A 26,254-nucleotide genomic window follows, 5' to 3' on the forward strand; every position below is an offset into this window, starting at 1 on the left:
TAGGCAAAAGAGAGAAATGTTAATATGTCAGGAAAAGAAGGGAGCAGGAAATCTTTGTCTTAGGAAGTGTTATGTGTTTCTCTGATAACAAGTCACCAGATCTAAAAGGAATACTCAATCCAATAGATAAGTAGGAATTCAAATCAAGAAGATACACATACCAAATAAATAAATAAAGGCTACAAATGTATTTGTAAATATGCACATCACTGAAAGCATGAATATCATTAAAACCTGAGTGTTACATACAATACTTAACTAGTGCTTTTGCTCTGATTCTCTGGGTATAAATTCAGGCTCTAACATCCCAGTGATTCGATCCTGAGCAAGTTACCCAATCCCCTCAGCCCATTTGTAAAGGGTAAAAGTAGGGCATACAAATTCCCAAGTTGTTGAGAAGACTCCATAAGACAATGTATATAAAGTGTCTGGCAAGGCTTCCAGTAGCCAGAGAAAATCATGTTAATAGCCACTAATTAGCTTTGATTTTGGATTAAGTTTGTGCTGTATTGTTTTCAGAATTAGAAACTTGAGGAACAAATACAAGATATATTTTTTTGTCAAATGATGAAATTAGGTATAAATTAAAAATGATATGTAGATCCATTGACACTAAGATGGAAAATTAACCAATGTACTGATAGTGGAAAAAGCAAGTTATGACAATATACTTAGTATGATGCCATTTTAAAAACATATATTTTAAAAACTATTATTCCCCCAAAATAATTAACAGTAGAATTAGGTGACTTTTACTTTTTTCAGTCCTCTTCTGTCCTGTCTAAATTTTGTATAAGGAGGATGTATGCCTATTACAATTTCCAATTGGAAGAAAATCTTACTGAATTTTTTTCTTTAGGAAAATTATCATTTAGGTCAAACTGGTGAGAAAAATATAGTTTTACAAACTTAGAAAAATGAATTTAACATATTTTAAAAGGTAAAGAGAAAAAAACTCAGGAACCACAAGTAAATTTTTATGTGTACTTTTCTATAAAAAAAAAATGTGGTTCAGCCCAGCTGGAGTGACTCAGTGATTGAACATTAACCTATGAACCAGGAGGTCTCAGTTTGATTCCCAGTCAAGGCACAGTAGGGGGCATGCAAGAGGCAGCTGATCAATGATTCTCTCTCATTGTTTCTATCTCTCCCTTTCTTCTTTCTTCTCTGAAATCAATAAAAGTATTTTTTTCTTAAAAAAGTGGTGTAGACAAAAGAAAAATATCTCCCAAATTGAGGAACATTTGTTCTGGTTTACTCACTGCTATAAACAGAGAATAGGAACTTAATAAATATTTGTTGAACAAATATGCAAAACAAAAGTTTGATATATCTTTACACTAAATTTCATTGCCTAATTTCACTACAATATTGGCTTATTAATCTTTATCTCCAACAGTTAGCTTATAAGCTAACAAAGAGAATTTATCAATTAAATTATTTAATAAACAAGAAAGCAAAAAAGATAAATAAGTCTAATCAATATTACATCTGAAGTTAAAACATCAGTAAGAAATTGATAACCATCACTCTGAAACATCACATTCATCCTACACCAGTGGTCGGCAAACTCATTAGTCAACAGAGCCAAATATCAACAGTACAACAATTGAAATTTCTTTTTGAGAGCTGAAAACTGACTTCTGCACATGGGCCATGAAGTTTCAATCGTACTGTACATGCCCGCCCGCCCGCACATGGTATTTTGTGGAAGAGTCACAATCAAGGAGCCAAAGAGCCGCAAGTGTCTCGAGAGCAGCAAGTTTGCCGACCACTGTCCTACACCATAATCTCTAGTGACATCACAAGAAATGGTTACCATTTCTACATTTCATTATGTCTAGTAAGCGAACACTAGCATAATTAATTGTAAACCAGGATTGTGTATAGATTAAAATGATAAGAGTACCAAACCTGTATAAATGAAGTTTTTTATACCATCAAGACCTACTCAGCCTAAATCAACAAATCAGCCAAACCAACCAACCAACCAACAAAACAAGTCAGACCTACCTTGGCCCTTTTGGACCTTCCATGTAACTGCTTCTAGGAGGATCTGGAAGCAGTCCACCTGACCTCATTGGCATGTCCTTGATTTGCAGAGATGGAGCAATTGAAGACTCCCCAAGTCCTGGCTCAGACGAGAACGAACTGTATGGCAGAGTAGACTTGCTCAGAGGAGCTTTAGAATTCCCTTGTTCTGCAGGGCCAACAGCTGATTGCAATGGAGGATGGTAAGCTGAACCAAAAGACACAGGAGTGGGAAGTAACGCTGGTCTAGGTTTCTCTGGAAGTTGTGAACTCTGAGAACTAGAGACTGATGGAATTGGGGCTGTTGTTAATTGAGGAGGTATCCCTTGTGGAACCCCAGGGGCAGGTATTCCTGGAGGAGGTGTGGCTGAAGATAATGGTGGAAGGGGCAGGACAGGTGGAGGTGCTGTTGAAGAGAGAGATGGTGGGGGAAGAACTGGTGGTGGCCCCACAGAAGAGAGGGGAGGTGGAGGAAGAACTGGTGGTGGCCCTGTTGAAGAGAGAGAAGGAGGCATCACAGGTGGGGGCAGAGAGGTTGGTAGAGAAGGTGGCATCACAGGTGGAGGCATGCCAGGTGGTGGCACTGAAGTAGGTAGGGCAGGGGGCATCACTGGTGGTGGCAATGATGGAGGCAGTACAGGAGGAGGCATTGTTGGTGGAGGTGGAGGCATCTGAGAATATGGAACATAAGGAGGTGGCATTGACATGTTTCCCATATACTGGTTCTTCATATTCTGAAATGAATTGACTTTCTCCTGGAGATAGGTCTGAGTGGCTTTCATATGTCCCTGCCATGTTTTCCACTGCTTCTCATACTCCTGAAGTTGATCTTTATGTGGATAGGAATGAAGCTGTTCCTCCCATAGCTGAAACTCTCGCTCCCATTCTTGGTAGAGATGTTGAAACTGTTGCTGCTGCATCTCATAATGTCGCAGTTGCACATCTACAGACATGGTCTACAAATAAAGAGATAAAATTATTTCAAGACATTCATAGAATTAATAACAAGATCAAAATTAATGCATCAATGTGTGAAGAGACTGAACATAAACTGTGCACCTATGGATGAGGACAATGATGGGTGGAGAAAGGGCAGAGGGTGGGGTGGAACCCCACCCTCTGCCCTTTCTCCACCCATCATTGTGGAGGGGAGAAATGGAGGGGGGGAGAAGAGGAAGATCTGTAATAATATGAATAAAGATTTAAAAAAAAATATTAATGCATCAAGGGCATATAAAGTCTTAGGATATTAAAACACTAAAGATTTTGGGAGGATAAGGATAAGCTTGGTAAATCCATTTGGTGATGATCATTCTTCTTTCTTCCTTTGATTCAATTATATAGGGTGGAGCTAAAGTAGGCTTACAGTTGTTCATATGGAAAATAATACAATAATCCTATATAATAAATAGGTAATATGCAAATTAACCCTCACGCCCTCACAAGATGGCTGCCTATAACCAGGCCGGCAGGGGGGTTAGTGAGGGATGACCAAATGACTGAACAGCAGACTGCGTGGGGAAACCAGGCTGGCAGGGACGCCATGAGGGGAGACTGGGATGGGGGTGGGGAGGCAGTTGGGGGCAACCAGGCTGACAGAAGTGGCAGTAAGGGGTGACCAGGTTGCCAAGGGGGGAAGAGGAAAAAGGGGGCAGTTAGGAGTGACCAGGCTGACCAGGAGGGGGCAGTTGGGGGCGACCTGGCCAGCAGTGGAGGCAATTAGGGACAACCAGACTTGCGGGGGGGGGGGGGGGGGGGGGGTGTAGGGGGCGGGCAGTGAGGGGCGATTAGGCAGTCGGGGGGGAGGCAGGGTGGCCAGCCAGGCAGGCAAGTGAGCGATTAGGAGCTAGCAGTTCAGGATTGTGAGAGGGATGTCTGAGGGGTCCTGGATTAGAGAGGGTGCAGGCTGGGCTGATGGGACCGCCCCCACACCACCCCCATGCACGAATTACATGCACCAGGCCTCTAGTTAAATAATAATACAAGAATAAACTGTTTTGTGTATTCTCAACTGTAAACCTACTTTTGCCTTATCCTGGATAAGTTACCACTGAGTTGAAAAAATCAAGCAAACACTAAAAGCAAATAGCTACCTCAACAATAAGTATTTTCCAAGTTTTTAATATTATTATGGACTGAAGCCCAGTGCACAAAATTAGTGCATGGGGTGGGGAGGGTGGGGGGTGGGGGGTATCCCTCAGCCCAGCCTGTGCCCTCTCGCAGTCCAGGACCCTTCCCTCCTCACTGCCTGCCTGCTCGCTGCTCTTTACTGCTCAGCTCTCTGCTCCTTAGTGCTGCCACGGAGGTGGGAGAGGCTCCTGCCACCACCGCTGCACTTGCCAGCCGTGAGCCCAGCTTCTGGCTGAGCGGTGCTCCTCCTGTGAGAGCACACTGACCACCAGAGGGAAGCTCCTGCATTGAGCATCTGCCCCCTGGTGACCAGTGTGTCATAGTGACTGGTCATTCTGTGGTTCAATTTGCGTATTAGGCTTTTATAAGAAGTTAAAAAACTATTTATTATTATAGACATGCAGACATAAGTTTACACTGCAACAATAAAAGAGAAGCGAGTATCTAAGTCATTTCATCTTCTATGGTATATTCGTTAAGTTTTCTGTGGTGGTTGTTTTGACCTTTTTTGGTGGATTTTTGCTTGTCTGTTACTGTAGTGGTTTGTAGGCAAAACACAAATGAACTTATAATTAAATGATAAGAACCCTGGTTCTTAAATCTCTTAGTAATAGTCAGTACTTAGTAACTTAGTAAGAGTACTCTAACATCTGTCTGGGTTGATATGAGAGCATTTGCATAATACCACATTTCCCAAGCCCCCAAGTTAATGTGACAGATAACTACTTGGGCACGACTTGGGAAATATCTTTCCTTCTTCACATTTCAATCTCCTTCAGGAATAACTAGTATTTTAAATTTCTTGGGTCAATTTGCCATGTGTGAATTGAAGAAGCACTTGCCTGCATATGTGGTGGCTGCTGGATGATCTGCTGGTACTGTTGTAGGATCTGTTGTAGCTGAGTGTGCTTCTGCATTATGCCCTGGTACTGGAAGCCAACTCGATGCTGCTGGTGCTGCTGCCAGTGTGCTGCTGCAGCCTGCAACTGTTTTAACCTGGCATCTTCTTCCGGGTCCTCAGACTAAATATAAAAGAAGATACATTTTTAAATCATAAAACAGCAATTAAATTAGTAAGAAACCTATTTTATAAATTATTGTATTGTAATACAAGTCCAGAATCCCTACAACTCTGCCTGATTGATAAAAGCTATTCCATCTTTAGATAAATACCTAGCTCTATCTTTACTGTGATAATGGATACCAATACCTAGGAGTTTATAAACTCCAGTCTTTACTAGAATAATCATTTCACTGTTCTTAAATAGGACAATCATTACCCAACAAAGTCAATCTACATTTAATGTCCTTTTCACTCCATGAGAAATCTTTCTCTTGCACCTTAGTTACCTTTCACCAATGGGTTACAGTGTAATTATTATGATTCAATAAAATTTCCACATATGACTATTAGGAGAACAATAACCTTTGGACCAAGGTGAGAACTTTCCATGTGTCAGTAAGTATCCTAAATTACATTTAATGCTACAATCTATTTTGCAGATGAGGATACTGAAGTACAGAATGGTTAACTAACTTGCTCAGAGTCACCACCAGCAAATGGCAGTGCCTGGACAGCAGCCTAGGTCATTTGACAATAATAAGTTATTTTTAAAAAATATATATTTTTATTGATTTCAGAGAGGAAGGGAGAGGGAGATAGAAACATCAATGATGAGAGAGAATCTTGATTGGCTGCCTCTTGCACGTGCTCGCATGCACACACACCACGGGGGATTGCGCCTGCAACCCAGGCATGTGCCCTTGACCAGAACTGAACCTGAGACCTGTCAGTCCACAGGCTGATGCTCTATTCACTGAATCAAACTGGTTAGGGCAAAAAGTTGAAGCTCTTAAATATTGCTGTGTGCTGCCAATCTGAAAATACCTGGCAGTCCTTTCGTGCTTAGACACACAATTTACAAGAGTGTCTAACTCTTCACTCTCATTTAAACCATGAAAAAAAAAAAGCCTTTTCTTTTTTTCCCCAAATTGTAAGAGAAAGTTTATTTAGAAAGTTACAGAGGTAGTGGAAGTGAGCCAGCTGGGCTGCAAGGGCTTTGGAAACAAGTTATAGAAGCAAAAGGGCCATTGGAACTTAGGAGAGGAAAAGACAAAGGTAATATACCAGGGGAAACAGAGAGATGAGAATGGTGCTGGCATTCTCCGGACAGGGAATGCCAAAATTGCCTTTTCCAAACCCGATAAGGCATAATCTAATATTCCATAAATGAAATTTTACATGTACTTAAAAAAACACACATAAAAACATATATCTATTCATGATAAAAAATATATATATATGAATCAGAAAAAAGTTGAACAATTAATAAAAACCAAATACATAATTAACTTTACGATTACCTGGGATTCCTCAGGAGGGAGAGGGGGTGGTGCCTCCTCATTAGGAGGTGGTAATGGGGGCTCCTCAGATGGAGGGGGTTCTGGTACTTGACTGGTGGCAGGTACTGTAACTTCTTTTACTGGCTTGGGTGGATCCTTTGCTATGACAGGACCCTTTTTGTGTCCTGGCAAATGCACTTTTGTCCTCTGCTGCAAACTAAGCAAGTGCTGTCGATACCAATACTGCTGCTGTTCCTACAACAGAAATCATTTTTAAGAATTTTACTTGACAATCCTGTATAGCTGCAACTTGGTGTTTAGAGAGCTCCACATTTGTGTCCTCATTCATGTGTCTATATGCAAGAAAAGGCAAAGCTAGACTGAGAAAGACAAATAAGCAAGATTGTCAATTCCTTCCCCAAATTTATACATTTAAGTTAAACCATGCCATACATATCAATGGAACATACGTCTCTACTCTTAAAACACATACTTTTGGAAGTGAGAGCAGTCTTTTTGATAAATGATCAAGTAAACCTATCAGTATTCACAGCTATCTGCTTTTAACCTGTCTTTAGTTGATTCAGACTTATCCAGGGGGATTTTGTAATTAATGAACACAAACAAATAATACTGCCTCTTCTCACTGCCTTCTCTTTTAATCATCTGTTGTATATTCTTTTAAATATTTGCAGTCTATTCCTAGGTATATGTAGAAGTCCTCTTATCCAAGGGAGATACATTCCAAAACCTCCAGCGGCGGCCTAAACAGTGGATAGTACTGAACTCTGTATATCCTACTTTATTCCCCCTAATCATGCATACCTATGATAGTTTAGTTTATAAATTAGGCACAATAAGAGATTAACAACAATAACAATACAACAGAACAATTATAATAATGTAATGTAACAAAAGTTACACAAATATGGTTCTCTCTCTCTCTCTCTCCCAAAACATCTTAAGGTACTGTACTCACACTTCTTGTGATGATGATACAATGCCCACGTGATGAGATGAAGTGAGGTGAATGAGACATTATTAAATAAAATAAGGGTTACTTGAACACATGCACTGTAATATTGGGGATCTGATAACTGAAACAGGTGAGTGATTAATGGCATGGATAGTGTATACTTCATGGATGTGCCAGACAAAGGTATGATGGGATGGATCAGTGTGGGGCAGTGTGATATTTCATAAGCAAAGCAGAATGGTGCACAATTTAAAACTTACAAATTGTATATTTCTGAGATTTCCCATTTAATATTTTTGGACAGTGGTTGATTACAGGTAACTGAAACTGCAGAAAGGGAATGCACAGATAAAGGGAAACTACTGTGTGCATAAATTAGAATAGAATGTGTTTTTTAAATGCTTTCTATTTATTTTAAAAGTCTCACTCTGACTTCCAAATTATAATGTAATTTCATTTTCTGAAAGCCTGTTTTGTGCTTTCACTTTAAAACATCACAAGTTTAACGTGGAAAAAAATTAAGAAAACACAGCTGATCCTCATTATTCATTGATTCTGTAGTTGTGAATTATATATATATATATATATATATATATATATATAGAGAGAGAGAGAGAGAGAGAGAGAGAGAGAGAGAGAGAGAGAGATATATATTGATTTCAGAAGGGAAGGGAGAGGAAGAAATAGAAACATCAATGATGGCAGAGAATCATTGATTGGCTGTCTTCTGGATCAAACCTACAATATAGGCATGTGCCCTGACCAGGAATCTAATTGTGACCTCCTGGTTCATAGGTCAATGCTTAACAACTCAACCACACCAGCTGGCTCTGAGCTTTTTTTATTCGTGATTTTGTTGTTTAAAGTGGCCACCAAGCACAGTGCTGAAGTGCTGACTAGTGTTCCTAGGTGCCAGAAGGCTATGACATGCACTATAGAGAAAATACGTTATATAGGAGAAACCAAGATGGTGGCAAAGGTAAACACCTAAACTGCTGCCTTGCACAACTATTTCAAAACTACAACTAAAAGACAAAACATCTATCACCCAGAATCATGGGAAAGCTGGCTGAGTGGAAGTTCTACAACTAGAAGGAAAGAGAAAAGAGCACCAGCCCTGGAAAGAGGAGGTACAAAGACACGAATCGGGCTGGTGGCGGGCGATGCTTTTTTTCAACCCGAAGGGAGACAAGCTCCCAAACTCTGAAATCCAGTTTCTGGTGACACGCGGGAGACTCAAACTCCTACGAGGAGAAGCTGGACTGTCGGCCATCAGGTCGGAAAGTGAGGGTGACTTTCTTGCAGAGGTGCGCCCAGCAATCATTGTTTACTGCACTGGGACACTGGGCATGAGGACTTGGGATCGCGGAAAGGCAGAGAAGGCTAACTGGCAGCCACTGTTGTTTGTCACGCCCTAGCCTAGTGATGCCCTGAGATCCCACTGTGCACAATATACAAACATACCCAAGCTCCACACTGCGGCTTTTGCATATAAATGGCCTACCCTGTCGCAGCTTAAACAAATAAACTGCAGCTCCAGTCAGACAGCTCCAAAACCTCCAAACCCCAAGCAAAGAGAAGAAAACTAGTTCTTTCTGTAGCTCCTGTTGGATGCCTTCAGACAGTAGCTAACTTGCACTGGAGAGCCGGAAGCTAGTGTATCTAGTGGTCTGTGTGAGATGACACCAGATTTCAACTACTCTCATAAAGGACACGTTCAAGAGGCAGACTCAGTGAGCACCAAAGCCCCACGGGAACAAGTCCTGCCCCATAAGGGTGTCTCCAGCACAGTAATTCTTTTGTTATAGACACAGGGAATCCTCACAGCCAATTAGCCTGGAGGTCAATTCCTCCCAGTGATACCAACAACAATCTTGACTACAACAAGGCTGTACACACAGTCCACAAAGGGGTGCACCAAGAGTGTCCACCTCAGATAACTGGGAGGCTGATCCATTGAACCATACAGGACACCTTAACACACAAAGCCACACTATCAACTAGGGAAGCAGCAAAAATCCAGAGACAAGGAAAAAGATCACAAACAAAAGAAATGGAGGAGAACAAAAGACTGGATATAGAGTTCAAAACCACGGTTATAAGGTTTTTCAAGAATTTCCTAGAAAAGGCCAATAAATTTAACAAGACCCTTGAGGATATGAAAAAGGACCAACTAGAAATTAAACATACACTGACTGAAATAAAAAATATATATATTATACAGAGACCCAACAGCAGACTAGAGGAATGCAAGAATCAAGTCAAAGATCTGAAATACAAAGAAGCAAAGAACAATCAACCAGAAAAGCAAAAAGAAAAAAGAATCCAAAAAGTTGAAGATAGTGTTAAGAAGCCTCTGGGAAAACTTTAAGCATACCAACATCAGAATTATGGGGTCCCAGAAGAGAGAAAGCAAAATACTGAAAACCTATTTGAAGAAATAATGACAGAAAACTTCCCCCACCTGGTCAAAGAAATAGACTTACAAATCCAGGAAGCACACAGAACCTAAAACAAAAGGAAACCAAAGAGAACCACACCAAGACATATCATAACTAAAATGCCAAGGGCAAAAGACAAAGCGAATCTTACAAGCAACAAGAGAAAAACAGTTAGTTACCTACAAGGGAGCACCCAATCGATTATCAGCTGATTTCTCAACAGAAACTATGCAGGCCAGATGGGAGTGGCAAGAAATATTCAAAGTGATGAATAGCAAGAATCTACAACCAAGATTACTCTACCCAGCAAAGTTATCATTCAGAATTGAAGGTCAGATAAAGAGCTTCACAGATAAGAAAAAGCTAAAGGAGTTCATCACCATCAAACCAGTATTATATGAAATGCTGAAAGGTATTCTTCAAAAAGAGGAGGAAGAAGAAAAAAATAAAGATAAAAATTATGAACAACAAATAGATATCAATCAACAAGTGAATCTAAAAATCAAGGGAATAAAAATCTGATGAACAGAATAAACTGGTGAATATAATAAAATCAGGGGTATAGAAAGGGAGTGGACTGACAATTCTTAGGAGGAAAGGGATGTGAGGGGGTGCGGGAAGAGACTTGACAAAAATCATACACCTATGCATGAGGACAGTGGTGGGGAGGTAAGGGCTGAGGGTAGAGTGGGAACCGGTTGGAGGGGAGTTATGAGGGGAAAAAAGGAGAAACAATTATAATAATCTGAACAATAAAGATTAAAATTATAAAAAATAAAATGTTATATGAAGCTTCATTCATGCATATGTTAGTGTTGCTAGCTGTGAAATCAATTTTAATGAATCAACAATATATATTAAATAAGGGTCTTTAGACAGAAACACACATAAATCAAGATTACGCCTTGATTAGCTGATGAAAATGTGACCAAAGGCTCACAGGAACATAACCCTGCATTTACCTTAGGAGCAATGGTTCAGTAGTAACTAATTCAGTGTTCTTGGTTACTTTATAGTTCCTGGTGACTGGATAGAACAAAATATTCAAATAAAGATAAATGACTGCATAAAAAAAAGCAATAACTAATTGTTTAAATCAGCAAAAAAAATCTTACCACTCAAATAACTACAGGATCTTCATTATCCCAGGAGTCACTATATAATCTCCATGGTTATAAAGTTGAATAAGGAAAAAAAGTTGTCATATCACTAAAATATTCACTAATATACTGCCCTGTATATGTCTATAATTAACAACAGCATATATTTCTACTATAATTATAAGGATGCAGAATTTGTGTGTTTGGTGTTTTATTTTAGGATGCAGGATTTGATAAAATGTGATGTTGGAAAACTTTGAAACTCATTACTGAGAGCTGAGGATTTAACAAAAGTCCTACTGGTTAATAAAGAGGGAATATACTAATTGACCATCACACCCTCACAAAGATGGCAGCTTCTACAGCCATTAAGGGAATATGCTAACTAACTGTCACACCCTCAAAGATGGTGGCACCCACAGCCACAAGATGGTGGTGCCCAGTCCCCTTAACCCTGCCGGGGCAGCAGGCATGAAGCACAGCTGGGCCCGCCCCCAAGTAGGTCCAGTCTAGCTTTGTGAGCCCTCCTCCAGAGTACCCCAGTCCTCTCAGCCCCCAGCACCCCGAGGCCAGCCCGAGTCACAGGCAAGTCTCAGATGTTGGCTGCCCAGCCAATGCCCAAGGTGCAGGCAAGCCTCAGATGGTAGCTGCCCAGCCTCCCAGGGTCGCCCGAGGCTCAGGTAAGCAGGGTTAGCCGAGGCTTGCACTGCCAGTAGTGGCGGCAGCAAAGGTGTGACGGGGGTCTCGCCTTCCCCTGATCGCAGGGTCACCTTCCGCCCCTGAGGGCTTCTGAACTGTGAGAGGGGGCAGGCCAGGCTGAGCCCCCCTCCAGTGCATGGATTTTCATATATATAAAATTCCTATATATAAAAAGCCTGTGGTCGTGACACCCTCATGCCATAAAGACCCATCACAGGAGGCACCATGCACTGCAGGCGCGAGATGCACGCAGGTGGGCAGGGACTTGACACTGCTTCCCCATGGGTGCCAGCCCAGACTCTAACAGGATATAATAGTGATATTAAAATATTCCCTCTAGCATGTATGGGGGGGGGGGTGGTATATGTACAAAGATAATAATTTAATTTAAAAAAAAATTTTTTTAAACTAAAAAAATAAATAAATAAAATATTTCCTCTAATTCCCTTTTAATGTGCATGAATTTTGCACACTGAGCCACTAGTAACTTTTATAATAGGAACTACAAAAGAGAATGTTTGACTATCAAAGGTTGAAAAATGGCCTGGTAAAACTGATAAATCCCTAAAATGGTTTTTCAGTATATCCAAAAACTAAATAAAAGATGATATATAATGTTGCCAAATCATTTGTTAAAAAAATTATAGCATGGAAATATAATTTATATTTATTTTTTGTTCATTCTAAGACTCAGCCATTCTTTATGATTTTAAAAAAATATATATTTTATTGATTTTTTTATAGAGAGGAAGGGAGAGGGATAGAGAGCTAGAAATATCGATGAGAGAGAAACATTGACCATCCAACCCCTGCAAACCCCTCACTGGGGATGTGCCTGCAACCAAGGCATATGCCCCCAACCGGAATCAAACCTGGGACCCTTCAGTCCGCAGGCCGACACTCCATCCACTGAACCAAACTGGTTTCGGCTCTTTATGATTTTTTTTTTTTCTGTAGCTCTGACAGAGCTTTATTTATAGGTGGGATTTAGGCACATACATGACACACATATGTACAGGGTCTTCATGATTTTTTAGCTGTTTTTTCTAGATTATATCCCAAAAAAATATTTTACAATAAATTTTTGGTCTCTATGTTAAATGGATTCATTTTATTGGCATTCACTGTGATTCATTATTGTTGGATAACCAGAATATTTTATATTGCTAATATTTTATTGTATACTTCCCCAATTTTCTATATGGAAGCAAATGCATAAAATATACATAATATATACAAACTCTCATTTAACATACTGTTTTGTTATATTTTTACCACTCATAGGATAATTTTCTTAGAAGATTAATGTTTCACTCTTTTCTTAAATCTGGTGCTTAAACATACAGTGTTGGACCATACTGTAGAATGTCAATAAATTGCTGTTAATCAATTGAAGACATCTCTCTTAGGCCCATAGTTGGCAAACTGCGGCTTGCAAGCCACATGTGGTTCTTTGGCCCCTTGAGTATGGCTCTTTCACAAAATACCACGGCCTGGGCAAGTCTATTTTGAAGAGGTGGTGTTAGAAGAAGTTTAAGTTACAAAAATTTGGCTCATAAAAGAAATTTCAATCGTCGTACTGTTAATATTTGGCTCTGTTGACTAATGAGTTTGCCGACCACTGCTATAGGCCATTCATTTCTATGCTCCAATCCACTGGGAAGAATACATTTTATCTCACTAACTCCATTTTGAAGTTTAGGTTATAATTGGGGTTTTGTTTTTAATTATCATACAGTACATATAATCATCAGCTTCCAGGATATAATTGTTTTTACCAATCAATCGTAAAAATAAGCAATCCATCAAAATAGTACAGTGATCATGATAGTTAATAATAATACAGTATGAAAACATTTTCAATCTTTTTTTCTTATTTTATAAAAATAGCAATAGGTTTACCTTTCAGTTTAAGAAAAGCAAATAAATCTGTTTCTAGTAGAAGTTAAAAGTTTCTTTTTTTTTGGTTGCTTTGAAACATCACCAAAAGATACAAAGATGCAAACTGTCACAAACTAGAAACTAATAGTTACAAAGATGAAGATTCTTTATGAATTTGCACCTTCCTTATTTCATGCTTCCTATCTTTGTCTTAGACTTCGTACAGGGTTAAACACCTTATTAGAAGCTCAAGTAATTGCCAGTTTACTGACAGAAGGCACTGTAGGTCAATTTCTACTTAATATGAACCCAATAAGGAGGAAGCATGTTTAATTCAATCCTAGGACTAAGTTTGGACACATTCTTAAAGCTCTCCAAATGAATAATGATGACATCATTAAAAAAAATACCTTCAGTGACCCCAAGAAGGATGATTTACTTTTATTTTAGAAAGGAATAAAATCTGCCTAGACTTGCTAATGAAGCTGAATAGTACCCGATTCTTCTAAATGTCCCATCATATCACACAACTCCATCTCATATGGAATGTTAGCTCACAAATCAGGTCAAATCACAGCATATGTCATATTAAAAAATTTTTTTTTGCCTTGGCCAGTGTGGCTAAGTGGTTGAGCATCCATCTATGAGCCAGGTCACGGTGCAATTTCCAGTAAGAGCAATTGCCTGGGTTTTGGGCTTGATCCTCAGTGTGGGGCATGCAGGAGGCAGCCGGTCAATGATTCTCTCTCATCACTGATGTTTCTATCTCTCTCCCTCTTCCTTCCTCTCTGAAATCAATAAAAATTTATTTTTTAAAGAAAGAGATTGAATGGAATTAAAAAGTTAGGATGCAAGAATTATTTTTCACAAATATCATTACTCAAAAAACGTGCTAATTTATTCACCAAGCACATACTGACTGATGGCTACCAGTAAGTACAGTTATGAACTAGGCACCAAATAATTTTTCAAGTAGGGAAATATAAAGAGAATGAGAAAGAAAATAAGAAAGAGAATGAGAAAGCGAGAGTGAGAGAGCTTTAAAAAATTAATTTGAGGCCTTGCCTATACAGGTTTATTATTATAAACGCCTATAAAACTAAATGTATTATGTCTTTTATATCCTAAAGTGAAGGGGAGGAGGGAGAATCTGATATTAGATTTCCATTTAAAAAATTTATTTAAAATATATTTATTTTCTGTATTTTTGAGATTTACAATCTACTCCAAGAAATTAAAGTCACCAGATAATCTTAGTTCCATCTTTAAAAAAAAAAAAAAAAAAAGCTTCTTTACGTCACTTCTTCCTCCAGCCTTTGCCCTCATTCTCTCTCCTTCAGTCAAACTTCTTGAAAGAGTGGTCTATACTCACCATCCCCATTTCCTCACCTTCCATCGCTCCTCAAATCAATGCAATATGGCTTCAGTCACTATGAAATTGCTCCCGCCAAGGTCAACAATAATCTACATGTCAATAAATACAAAATATAACTCAAAGTCTTTATCTTGCTCAACCTCTCAGCAGTACATGACACACTGGCCACTCCCTCCTCGTAGAAACAGTCTTCCCTTTACCCCTGTGGCACTACACTGTCCTCATTTTCCATCCATCTAAGTGGCCGTTTTTTCCTGCTGGTTCCCCGAGATACCGAGATTCTGTGAGGCTAGGCTCAATGCCCATTAACCTCTATTCTTACCTACACACTTCAAATACCATTTTTATGCTGATGACTCACAAGTCTATCATGTTTCCCAGATCTCCCTTCTAGATTCCAACCTATATCTAACTTCCAATTGGACATCTCCCTTTGGATTATTATGTGAGGGGTGTGCAAGAGGCAGCTGATCAATGACCCTCATCGATGTTTCTAACTATCTCTCTCCCTTCCTCTCTGTACAAAATCAATAAAAATATATTTTTAAAAAAAACACTTGAAACTCAGTAGATCTAAAACTTAACTCATCATTTCCCCCTCATTCCCAGACTGGTTCTAACTACTTCTCCAGGTTCTCCTATTTTATTAATAAATGGGATCATCATCCACCCAGCAGTCTATTCTACAAAGCCAGACATCATCATTGATGCCTTCCTCTCTAATATCATTCAATCAATTGGAGTTTAGCACCTAAACATTTCTCTAGTCTTCCACTTTTCTCCATCTCCAGGATCACCATCCAAGTCTAAGCCACTATTACAATATCTTTCTCTTTTTAATTCTCATTGAGGAATGAGGATATTTTTTCATTCATTTTTAGAGAGTGAAAGAAAGGGGAAAGGGAGAATGAGACAGGAAGGAGAGGGAGGGAGGGAGGGAGAGAGAGAGAGGGAGGGAGAGAGAGAGAGAGAGGTATCAACATGAGAGAGACACATCTATTGGTTGCCTCCCACAACCCTTAGGTCTGAGGGTCCACACTCTAATCCCTGAGCAAAACTGGCCATGGTAGCCATTAATATCTCTTGCCTGAATTATTTATTAAATATTCTCTATAAATCACTCCTGTTCCTTTTGAGTCTACTCTCTATATTGCAAACAGTGAATTTTTTCAAATGCCAATCTGTCACATTTGGCTATATAAAATCTCTCACTACTTTCCTACTGCCCTTAGGATAGTCATGATAGGCCCTTCCTAATCTGGTTATGCCTACAACCATCACCCTCAGATTTTAGTATGCCTTACTAAACTTAATTTCTTGAACTCTGGTTAATTCCTACCCATTCTTTTTTTTTTTTTTTTAATTGATTTTTTACAGAGAGGAAGAGAGAGGGATAGAGAGCTAGAAACATTGATGAGAGAGAATCATCGATAGCTGTCTCCTGCACGTCCCCCACTGTGGATGTGCCCGCAACCAAGGTACATGCCCTTGACCGAAATTGAACCCGGGATCCTTCAGTCTGCAGTCCAACACTCTATCCATTGAGCCAAACCGGTTTTGGCAATTCCTACCCATTCTTTGGGTTCACTTAAATATCACTTAAAAAGGGAGGCCTCTTCAACTAGGTTAGAAGTCCCTCCTATATCCAATCATTTAAAAAAAAATACTTGTTATCCCATTTACCAATGCACAAAAAAAAAATTAAGATACCTAGGAATAAACTTAACTAAGGAAGTAAAAGACCTATACACGGAAAACTACACGAAACTGAAAAAAGAGATAGAGAAAGACATAAACAGATGGAACAACATACCGTGTTCATGGATTGGTAAAATCAACATCAAAATGTCCATACTACCCAAAGCAATCTATAAATTCAATGCACTTCCCATTTTATTTTACTTTACCAACGGCATATTTCACAGGCCTAGAACGAACTTTCCAAAAATTCATCTGGAATAAAAAAAGACGCCGAATAACTACAGCAATCATGAGAAAGAAGAACAAAGTAGGTGGGATCTCAATATCATATATCAAGCTGTATTAAAAAACCACTGTTCTCAAAACTGCGTAATATTGGCACAAGAACATACATATATACCAATGGTATAGAATAGAGAACCCAGGAATCGACCCAAAGCACTATGTTCAATTAATATTTGACAAAGGAGGCATGAACATACAATGGAGTCAAGGCAGTCTCTTCAATAAATGGTGTTGGGCCGAAATTGGTTTGGCTCAGTAGATAGAGAGTCGGTCTGAGGACTGAAAGATCCCAGGTTTGATTCCTGTCAAGGGCATGTACATTGGTTGCGGGCATATCCCTAGTAGGGGGTGTGCAAGAGGCAGCTGGTCAATGTTTCTCTCCCATCAATGTTTCTAGCTCTCTATCCCTCTCCCTTCCTCTCTGTAAAAAATCAATAAAATATATATTTTTAAAAAATATATAAAAATAAAATAAATGGTGTTGGGAAAATTGGACAGATAGATGCAAAAAAATGAAACTAGACCACCAACTTACACCATACACAAAAATAAACTCAAAATGGATCGAGGACTTAAACATAAGATGGAAAACCATGAAAATACTAAAAGAATCTATAGGCAGAAAAATCTCTGCCATACCCCAAAGCAATTTCTCCACTGATACTGCTCCTAGGGCAATGGAAACTAATGAGAAAATAAACAAATGGGACTACATCAAAATATTGGGTCGGCAGCTAAGTAATTGCGGGTTTCACACATATATGGCTTCAGTTGAATTTTTAGGTTTGCAGACATAGTACAAATGTAAAACACATTTTGTTATTTGATAGTTGGCTATTCAGCTGTTAATCAGTAAAAAAAGTTTTTTGATCTGTTTTGTAGTTTTCGTTTGGCGTTTGTTGAAAAATGGAAAATCAAAAGGAACATTTTCGTCATATCTTGCTTTTTTATTTCCGCAAAGGGAAAAACGCATCGCAAGCTCATAAAAAGTTATGTGCTGTTTATGGTGACGAAGCCTTAAAAGAACGGCAGTGTCAAAATTGGTTTGCCAAATTTCGTTCTGGTGATTTTTCACTCAAAGATGAAAAACGCTCTGGTCGTCCAGTTGAAGTTGATGACGCCCTAATCAAAGCAATAATCAATTCAGACTGTCACAGTACAACGCGTGAGATTGCAGAGAAGCTTCATGTATCACATGCATGCATTGAAAATCACTTAAAACAACTTGGCTATGTTCAAAAACTCGATACATGGGTTCCTCACGAACTGAAAGAATCACAGTTAACGCAACACATTAGCAGCTGCGATTTGCTAAAGAAACGTAATGAAAATTATCCATTTTTTAAAACGACTGATAACTGGCGATGAAAAATGGGTTGTTTACAACAATATCAAGTGGAAAAGATCGTGGAGCAGGCCAGGTGAACCAACTCAAACATCAAAAGCTGATATTCATCAAAAGAAGGTTTTGTTATCAGTTTGGTGGGATTACAAAGGAATTGTCTACTTTGAACTCTTACCACCCAACCGAACGATCAATTCTGATGTCTACATTGAACAACTAACGAAATTAAACAATGCAGTTGAAGAAAAGCGGCCCGAATTGACAAATCGAAAAGGTGTTGTATTCCATCATGACAATGCAAGGCCACACACATCTTTGGTCACTCGGCAAAAAATTAATGGAGCTTGGTTGGGATGTTTTGCCACATCCACCATATAGTCCTGACCTTGCACCATCTGATTACTTTTTGTTTCGATCTTTACAAAACTCCTTGAATGGTAAAAATTTCAATAATGATGATGATGTCAAATCGTACCTGATTCAGTTTTTTGCTAATAAAAACCAGAAGTTTTTTGAACGTGGGATTATGATGCTGCCTGAAAGATGGCAAAAGGTCATTGATCAAAATGGGCAATACATTACAGAATAAAGTTATTTAGTTCCATGAAAAAATTTTTTAAATCCGCAATTACTTAGTTGCCGACCCAATAAAAAGCTTTTGCACAGCAAATGAAACCATCAATAAAACAACAAGAAAACCCACTGCATGGAAGAACATATTTGCCAATGATATCAATGATAAGGGTTTAAGCTCCATTTACAGAGAACTCATGCAGCTTAACAAAAAGAAGATAAACAACCCAATCAAAAAATGGGCAACTGGTCTAAATAGACACTTTTTGAAAGAAGACAGAAGGAAGGCCAAGAGGCATATGAAAACCTGCTCAAAGTCACTAATCAACAGAGAGATGCAAATCAAAACAACAATGTGGTACCATCTCACACCTCTCAGAATGGCTATTATCAACAAGTCAACAAATGACAAGTGCTGGAGAAAAAGGAATCCTCGTGCACTGCTGGTGGAAATGCAGACTGGTGCAGCCATGTGAAGAACAGTATGGAGTTTCCTCAAAAAACTAAAAATGGGACTCCCATATATATGATCAAGTGATCCCACTCCTAGGAATATGTCCCAAGAAACTAGAAACATCAATATGCCGAAACCGGTTTTGCATCAGCCTGCAGACTGAAAGGTCCCAGGTTCGATTCTGGTCAAAGGCATGTACCTTGGTTGCGGACACATCCCCAGGGGGTGTGCAAGAGGCAGCTGATTGATGATTCTCTCTCATCGATGTTTCTAACTCTCTATCCCTCTCTCTTCCTCTCTATAAAAAATCAATAAAAATATATTTTAAAAAAAAGATATATGCACTCCTATGTTCATAGCAGCACAATTCACCATGGTTAAGATATGGAAACAGCCTAAATGTCCATCAGCAGATGAGTGGATTAAAAAACTGTGGTACATCTACACTATGGAATGCTACACTGAGGTAAAAAAGGAGTTCTTATCATTTGCAACAACATGGATGGAGATGGAGAACATTATGCTAAGTGAAATAAGCCAGGCAGAGAAATATAAATATCACATGATCTCAATCATTTGTGGAATATAATGAACAACATAAACTGATGGGGAAAAAAATAGATCCAGAGACAGAGAAATATCAATCATAAGGTCAAACCTCAGGGAAGGTAGGGAACAGTGGGGATTAGGGGGTGAGATCAACCAAAGGACTTATATGCATGTATATGAGCCTAATCAATGGACACAGATAACAGGGGGGTGGGGCATGAGTGGGGGATGTGGGTAATGGGGGAATAAGGACACATATATAAAATAAATAATAATAATAATAATTTAAAAAATTAAAAAAAGAAAAAAGAAATTGTGAGGTAACCAGAAACCCCCCTCCAAAAAATTTGTTTTTCACTTACTATGTGCTGGATCCTGAACTTAAAAAACACACACACACCTCACCTTTCCCCATTCTTTATGGAACAAGTGAGTGATATTTTATATTTTATAATCCTATATTTTGTATTTTATAATGTGATAACAGCCTGTTCTTCTCTTAGTTACTTAAATGTCTTCTTCCCCCCTCCCCGCCCCCCCATCAGAACAAGTCAATGAGGCCTAGTGTTTACCACTTCATCTTCAATACTAAGCATAGTACCTGGCACATAGTTGCTACTCAAAAAGTACTTGAACATTAAATAAAGGACTAAAAACTCAAAAAAAAAAAAAAAAATTCAACAGCTTTTCCCAAATAAGTTTTGAGACTAAAAGGATAAAATCACAACTCATGAAAAAAAAGCTAATATGCACTTTACCTAGTTAGTCCATTAAAGAAACAGAAAATTTAATTATTAATAAAATATGCATTCCATTAAATCACCAATGCTTTACTCTGAAAACCAGAAACTAAATGGAAGGATATCAAGCATTTATCCTGTCTTTCCTATACTAACTGTATTTCCAATCAAACAATCATGGTTCATGAGTGAAAGTATTTCTTTACAGAACTCTATTTAATAAATGTAGAAGAAAAAAATCACCACATTGTAGCCTCTAATGAAGAAATAACTTACTCAGGCAAAGAACATCAATGGATGAACCACTAGATGGAAGGAACATGCAAAATTGATGGGAAGCTTTACAGTGGAGGGACCAGACTGCCGCCCCCTGATCAATCTTGGCACCACCAACAGTGGGACAACCAGGCATTGAGTGTCTCCTAATGGGATATAAATGAAGTACACAGCATTACCTAGGTTATAAAGTACACTTGCCAAAAGAAAGTTGAGCTTAAATCTAAAGTTGAACTTCAGAGTTAACTTCTACATTACAAAAAAACACGGAAAAAAGAAGAATAAGTCAAATGACACCATGAGACAGTAGACAAATCCAGAATGAAGGACATTCTACAGGACAACCAACAGATTTTTCATCAAGTTCAATAGCATGGGATAGAAAAAGAGAACAGAAGAAATTGAGTTAAATCTGGGGTTCTCAACTGAGGGTGATTTTGCCCTCCCACTTCTCCCCCAAGGAATATTGGCAATGTCTGAAAATATTTCTGGTTATCACAACGAGGGGCTGCTAATACCGTGTTTCCCCGAAAATAAGACATCCTCTGAAAATAAGACCTAGCGCATGGAAAGATAAGACATCCCCGAAAATAAGACCTAGCGCAACTTTGGGAGAAAAAATTAATATAAGACACTGTCTTATTTTCGGGGGAAAAAGGTAACATATAGTAGGTAGAGACAGAGCTGCTGCTACACATAATACAATGCACAGGACAGTCTCCCACAGCAAAGAATTATCCAAAATATTTATATTGGATCTTGATTTGAACAAACTAACCAAACATAATTAAATCTATTGGGGAATTTTAGCATGGATGCTATGAAGGATTTATTTTTAATTCCATTAGTATGGCGAGACAGTAAGGGAACTCTGAATGGATCAGGTATACAGTTGTTAATTTTGCTAGGTGTTACAGTGTTAATCTAAGGCTCTGTTTCTTGGAAAGAGTCTAAGAATATAAGGATGAAATGACATGAGAGTTAAGATTTGATTTAAAGTATTTTAGCAGAAACAACAACAACAAAAAAGTCCTAGGTAAAGTAAACATGGCGAACTCTTGAGTTGTTGAATCTGAATGTTGGGTATATGGGGGGGAGGAATCACACCATTTTCACTTTTGTGTACAGTAGTCCCTTTTATGTGAAGGAGATACGCTCCAAGTCCCCCAGCGGATGCCTAAACTGCAGGAAGTACTGAACTATATACGTACTGTTTTCCCCCTATACATACATATCTATGACAAAGTTTAATTTATAAATTAGGTACACTAAGAGACTGACAATAAAATAGGACAATTATAATAATATACTGTTACAATAAATGTGGACTCTCTCAGCAAACTACCACAAATATTTTTCCTTCTTCACAATTTCACGAATACAAGATTTGTCTTTGCCATAGATCTTAGCAACCTGACCATGTCATTTTTCCCCCCTTTCTTATTAACTCGAGAACTTTCACCTTTCTACTTGAAAGAAGCATCTGACAGTTTCTCTGGCATTTCCAAATTGCTAATATTTTATTCCTGTGTTTGCATCCATTAAGTAAAACAGGATTATTTAAACACAAGTATGGCAATACTGCAACAATTAATCTATTAACCAAGAGGGCTACTAATGGGCAAATAGATAAGTAGTTGATACAGTGTGGAAATGCTGGATAAAGGAATAGTTCATTTCCAGGAAGGATGGACAGAATGGAGCAAGATTTCAAAATGCTACTCAGAAGAGCACAGTAAATTGAGCATTTCAGGAATTTTCCATTTAATATGTTCGGAGTAAAGCAAAACTGTGGATTGGGGGAGTGGGAACTTCTGTATGTTTAAAATCTTTCACGTTTTAAATGATATTTTCCAAAAATAGAATATAAATCAAAGAAAAATATGCCATAGGATTAATTATCTGAGATTTGCATGAAGAAAACATTTACCACCTAATAAACCAAAGCATCCTAAATCTAGGACATGCAACTCTTGTATCTTACTCAACAAACCTTTGTGGAGAGCCTACAATTTGCAAGGTACTGTCCTAGGTGCTACAGGAGATAAAAAGAGAGTGAGATAGTCCCTGTCTGCAAGGGACTTACAATCTTTAGAACAGAACCAATTAAATGGCTGAGCTGGGGCATGATTTCACAGCTCAGCCATTTAATTGGCTATATGAGATGTGCCATGAAAGCAATACAACTATAGAGAGGAAAAAAAGATTGAGGAAGTTGGGATGAATTCTAGGGTAGAGGTAGGAAAGCCTAAACAGGCTTACAATGCCTGTTTTTGATAATTAGTCCATTCACACTTCTCATCTTTAATAGCTTTCTTTCCGACTGCTTTCTTTATGGCTCTCACCAAAGAACTGGTGGTACTGAATATTCAAAGCACTAAAATAAGTCCACTATATACAAGGGTTCAAAGGCAGAAAAGCAAAAGCAGTGCTCATGGTATTATATTAAAGACAGGTTTGATCCCCTTCCCCCCACCCAATAAAACAATTTGTTTCTCTCTCTAAAAGACCAGAAAAACAGTCCAGTAGAGATGAAGATATAAAGGTCATATTTTGAATTAACACAGTGTTTGACAACAATACTGGAAATTTCAGAATGGGGTGGGGAAGGAGACAAATTCTGTCTCTAAAATAGAGGAATCTGGGGGAAATAACCTGGTGGGATGGTACTCTAGCGTAAGCCAACAGAATCCCTTCCTCTACTATTTTACCCCAGCACCTTAAGTGTTTTCTCCTGATGATGTGCCAAACAAGTTGTTTTGCTTACTTAAAACAACTTATTTCTGTTCTTAATTTCTAATGCCAAACCACTATAATATTCAAATACCTCATCCCAATCTTTTGGAAATCTTTGATATGTAAATCTGAGTTTGTAAATTAAAAGGATCTTTTGATTCATTAGGAAATCTAAGGTAGATTAGGAAGTGCTAAAAGTCTATTTTAGGAAATCATAAGAAATAATTTATCCACTTCAGTTCTATCTTCTTTCTAAACGGAAGAACTTATTACTGCTATCCTGTCTTTGACAGTTCTCTGGGAAACATCACTTCAAATATAAGTTTAGAGGAATGGCCCTCTCATGAATAAAGAGGCATCACACTTCCTTTTTTTTTTTTTAACCTTTGCCAAATCCCAAGGCTGTTACTCTGGAATGAACGATAACACCAATCCAATACAGCAAATTGGTCATGTCTTAAATCTTTAAGTGATGTGAGAAAAGCATGTATGGGTCAATTTCTTACATGACCGATCGACTCCCCAAAGGGTCAAATGTGTAGACTCCCCTATATATATTGTGTGTGTGTGTATATATATATATATATGAATGAGCATAATTAGGATACTCCTGATAAGCACAGGATTTCAATCCTTCAATTGGTGAGACCTTTTAATTCAGGAAGCTGATAGCTGTCTGTGGCACCTAAAAAATTCTTTTAAAGAAGCTAACTGGTCATAAAGTTGTTCTTTCAGAAGCTTCTTTTCTTATGCTGTCTCTCAAATGGAAATTTTAGTCTAAAATACAATTTTTAAGCATTTTAAAATACAATTTGCAAAAGCAACAAAATCTAAGAAGTCGGTCAAAGGGAACCAAGGAATACATCTAAGAAGTAACTTTTGAGCCACCTCACTACTCTGTGGTGTCTAGAAACATTTTCAGTTTTAATAATCTACATTTAGGTAATTAAAAAAGCGGAGCAGTCAGACCCCTGACTTTCATGGAATCCTTTGGAGTGTGCATTAGCTAGTCACAGTGTCATAATTAGGCTAAGCGCCGGTTAAAGCCCGGAGGGAGGCCTGCTCACTTAGGGCCCTCGAGGTGAAACGGTGAGGCTCCGGCACCTGCTCTCTTACCTGTGGAGTCATCTTAGAAGGATCTGGCTCAGGGGCAGCTTGATGCTGTTCAGCATTCTTGTTCTTGGCACCACTCTTCAAAGGCTCTTGCTGGACAGCTGACTTATTCCCAGCAGCGGTGCATGGTGGTGGAGGACCTAGCAGCGGGGATTTAGAATGGCTCTGGGAAGGGCGGGAAGGAGATGCCTGAGAAGGGGGCAAGTAGGACTGGGAACGGCTCCCGTAGGATTGCGAGGAGGAAGAGGGAGGATAAGGAGTGGGCGCCAGGTAGGATTGGGAAGGTGGGGACTGAGAAGGGGACGGCTGGGCGGGAGGCAGGTAGGGCTGAGACGAGGCCGGCGGGTAGTACGAGGGTGGCGGCTGAGGTGGGGGCATGTAAGACTGGGACGGGGGCATATAGGACCCTGGCGGCACAGGGGGCGATGCAGGAGGGGATTCCAGCTCCATGGGACCCAAACCGGGAGGCCCGTCTCGTTGGTGGTGCAGCATCTGGTGCTTGTACTGCTGCGGTTTCTGATAGCTGAGGGCCGGCCCCGGTGGCGGGGGCATCGGTGGCGGCGGCGGCTGCCAGTCTCCGTAGCCGCTCCCGGGCATCACCGGCGGGGGCGGCGGAAGGTGATGGGGTTGGAGCACGCACTGCATTTGCTTCTGGTGAATCTGCTGCAGCTGCTGGAGCTGAGCCAAGTGCTGTTCGCGGAAGCTCATGAAGCTCGAGGAGGAGGGGGCCGCGGGAGTCGTCGAGCTCGAGTACCCAGGCCCGGACGAGGCCTCAGGAAGCGCCACCGGCGGCGGCGGCGGGACCGGCGGCGGCGGATAGTGGCTGCTCCCGCCATATCGGCCCCAGCTCGGGTACATATCTAAGAAGGCGCAGGGCTCGTCCCAGCACCGTTACTCGTCGCAACCGACCTCCAGGAGCTGCGGCGGCGGCGGCGACAGCCGGAACTCGCGGCGCCTACAGGCCCCGGAGCGTGTGAGCGGAGCGCGCCAGTGCGCCGGCGCTCCCGAGCTGGGCCCACGACCGGGAAGGCGGGGTCGGCACTGGGGCGATTACGCCTGCGCAGTAGCCACAGAGAGGAGAACAAAGGCGAGCTAGAGGGGCCCTTTGCTTGGCAACTCTCGGTCGCCACCTTCCTTCAGGTTCGGATACTGTAGGCGCGAGTAGAACGCGGTCATAGCACGGAGGAACCATAGAGTCTCCCCGCGGAAAGGGGTGGTGGTAGAGATCCTATTGCTCCACGGAGTTCATTTTTGAATGGGGGGAAAAAAATTAAAAATTAAAAAGGTTCCATCGACAATCGCAACGGCAACAAAAAAGAAAAAACAAACAAACATGAAACACATAGAAATAACTCCGATAAGAAATATGTAGAGTTTATACGAAGAAAACTACGAGCCATACAAAATCCTATCGGAGTGGGATAAAATTAGACTTGAAATAATGAAGAGGCTTACCGTGATCTGAATAAAAAGAGGAAAAATTGTAAAGATGTCAAATTCGTCTCA

At 39.7% G+C, this 26,254-nt stretch overlaps 1 protein-coding gene across 8 annotated transcripts in view; it reads right to left on the reverse strand.

Moving 5' to 3' along the window:
• The window catches only part of YLPM1 (YLP motif containing 1), a 70,326-nt gene extending 44,550 nt beyond the window's left edge, over positions 1–25,776 (reverse strand). For 2 of the 8 annotated variants that reach the window (XR_004986839.2, XM_036431306.2), the window contains exons 1-4: positions 24,752–25,773; positions 6,526–6,759; positions 5,004–5,183; positions 2,014–2,987 (exon numbers count right to left, since the gene is read on the reverse strand). Coding sequence is in view for 7 of the 8 variants with exons in the window: in XM_036431306.2 (XP_036287199.1) it covers positions 2,014–2,987; positions 5,004–5,183; positions 6,526–6,759; positions 24,752–25,606 (2,243 nt within the window). In the remaining variant the exon portion in view is untranslated. Of the gene's footprint in view, positions 1–2,013; positions 2,988–5,003; positions 5,184–6,525; positions 6,760–20,899; positions 20,984–24,751 lie in introns of those variants that run through there. The other 6 variants (XM_045578661.1, XM_036431296.2, XM_036431348.2 and 3 more) reach the window with 5 other exon arrangements.
• Positions 25,777–26,254: the final 478 nt, after the last annotated feature.

The sequence above is a fragment of the Pipistrellus kuhlii genome, unplaced genomic scaffold (assembly GCF_014108245.1).
Source record: "Pipistrellus kuhlii isolate mPipKuh1 unplaced genomic scaffold, mPipKuh1.p scaffold_m20_p_1, whole genome shotgun sequence".
Classification (NCBI taxonomy): Eukaryota; Metazoa; Chordata; class Mammalia; order Chiroptera; family Vespertilionidae; genus Pipistrellus; species Pipistrellus kuhlii.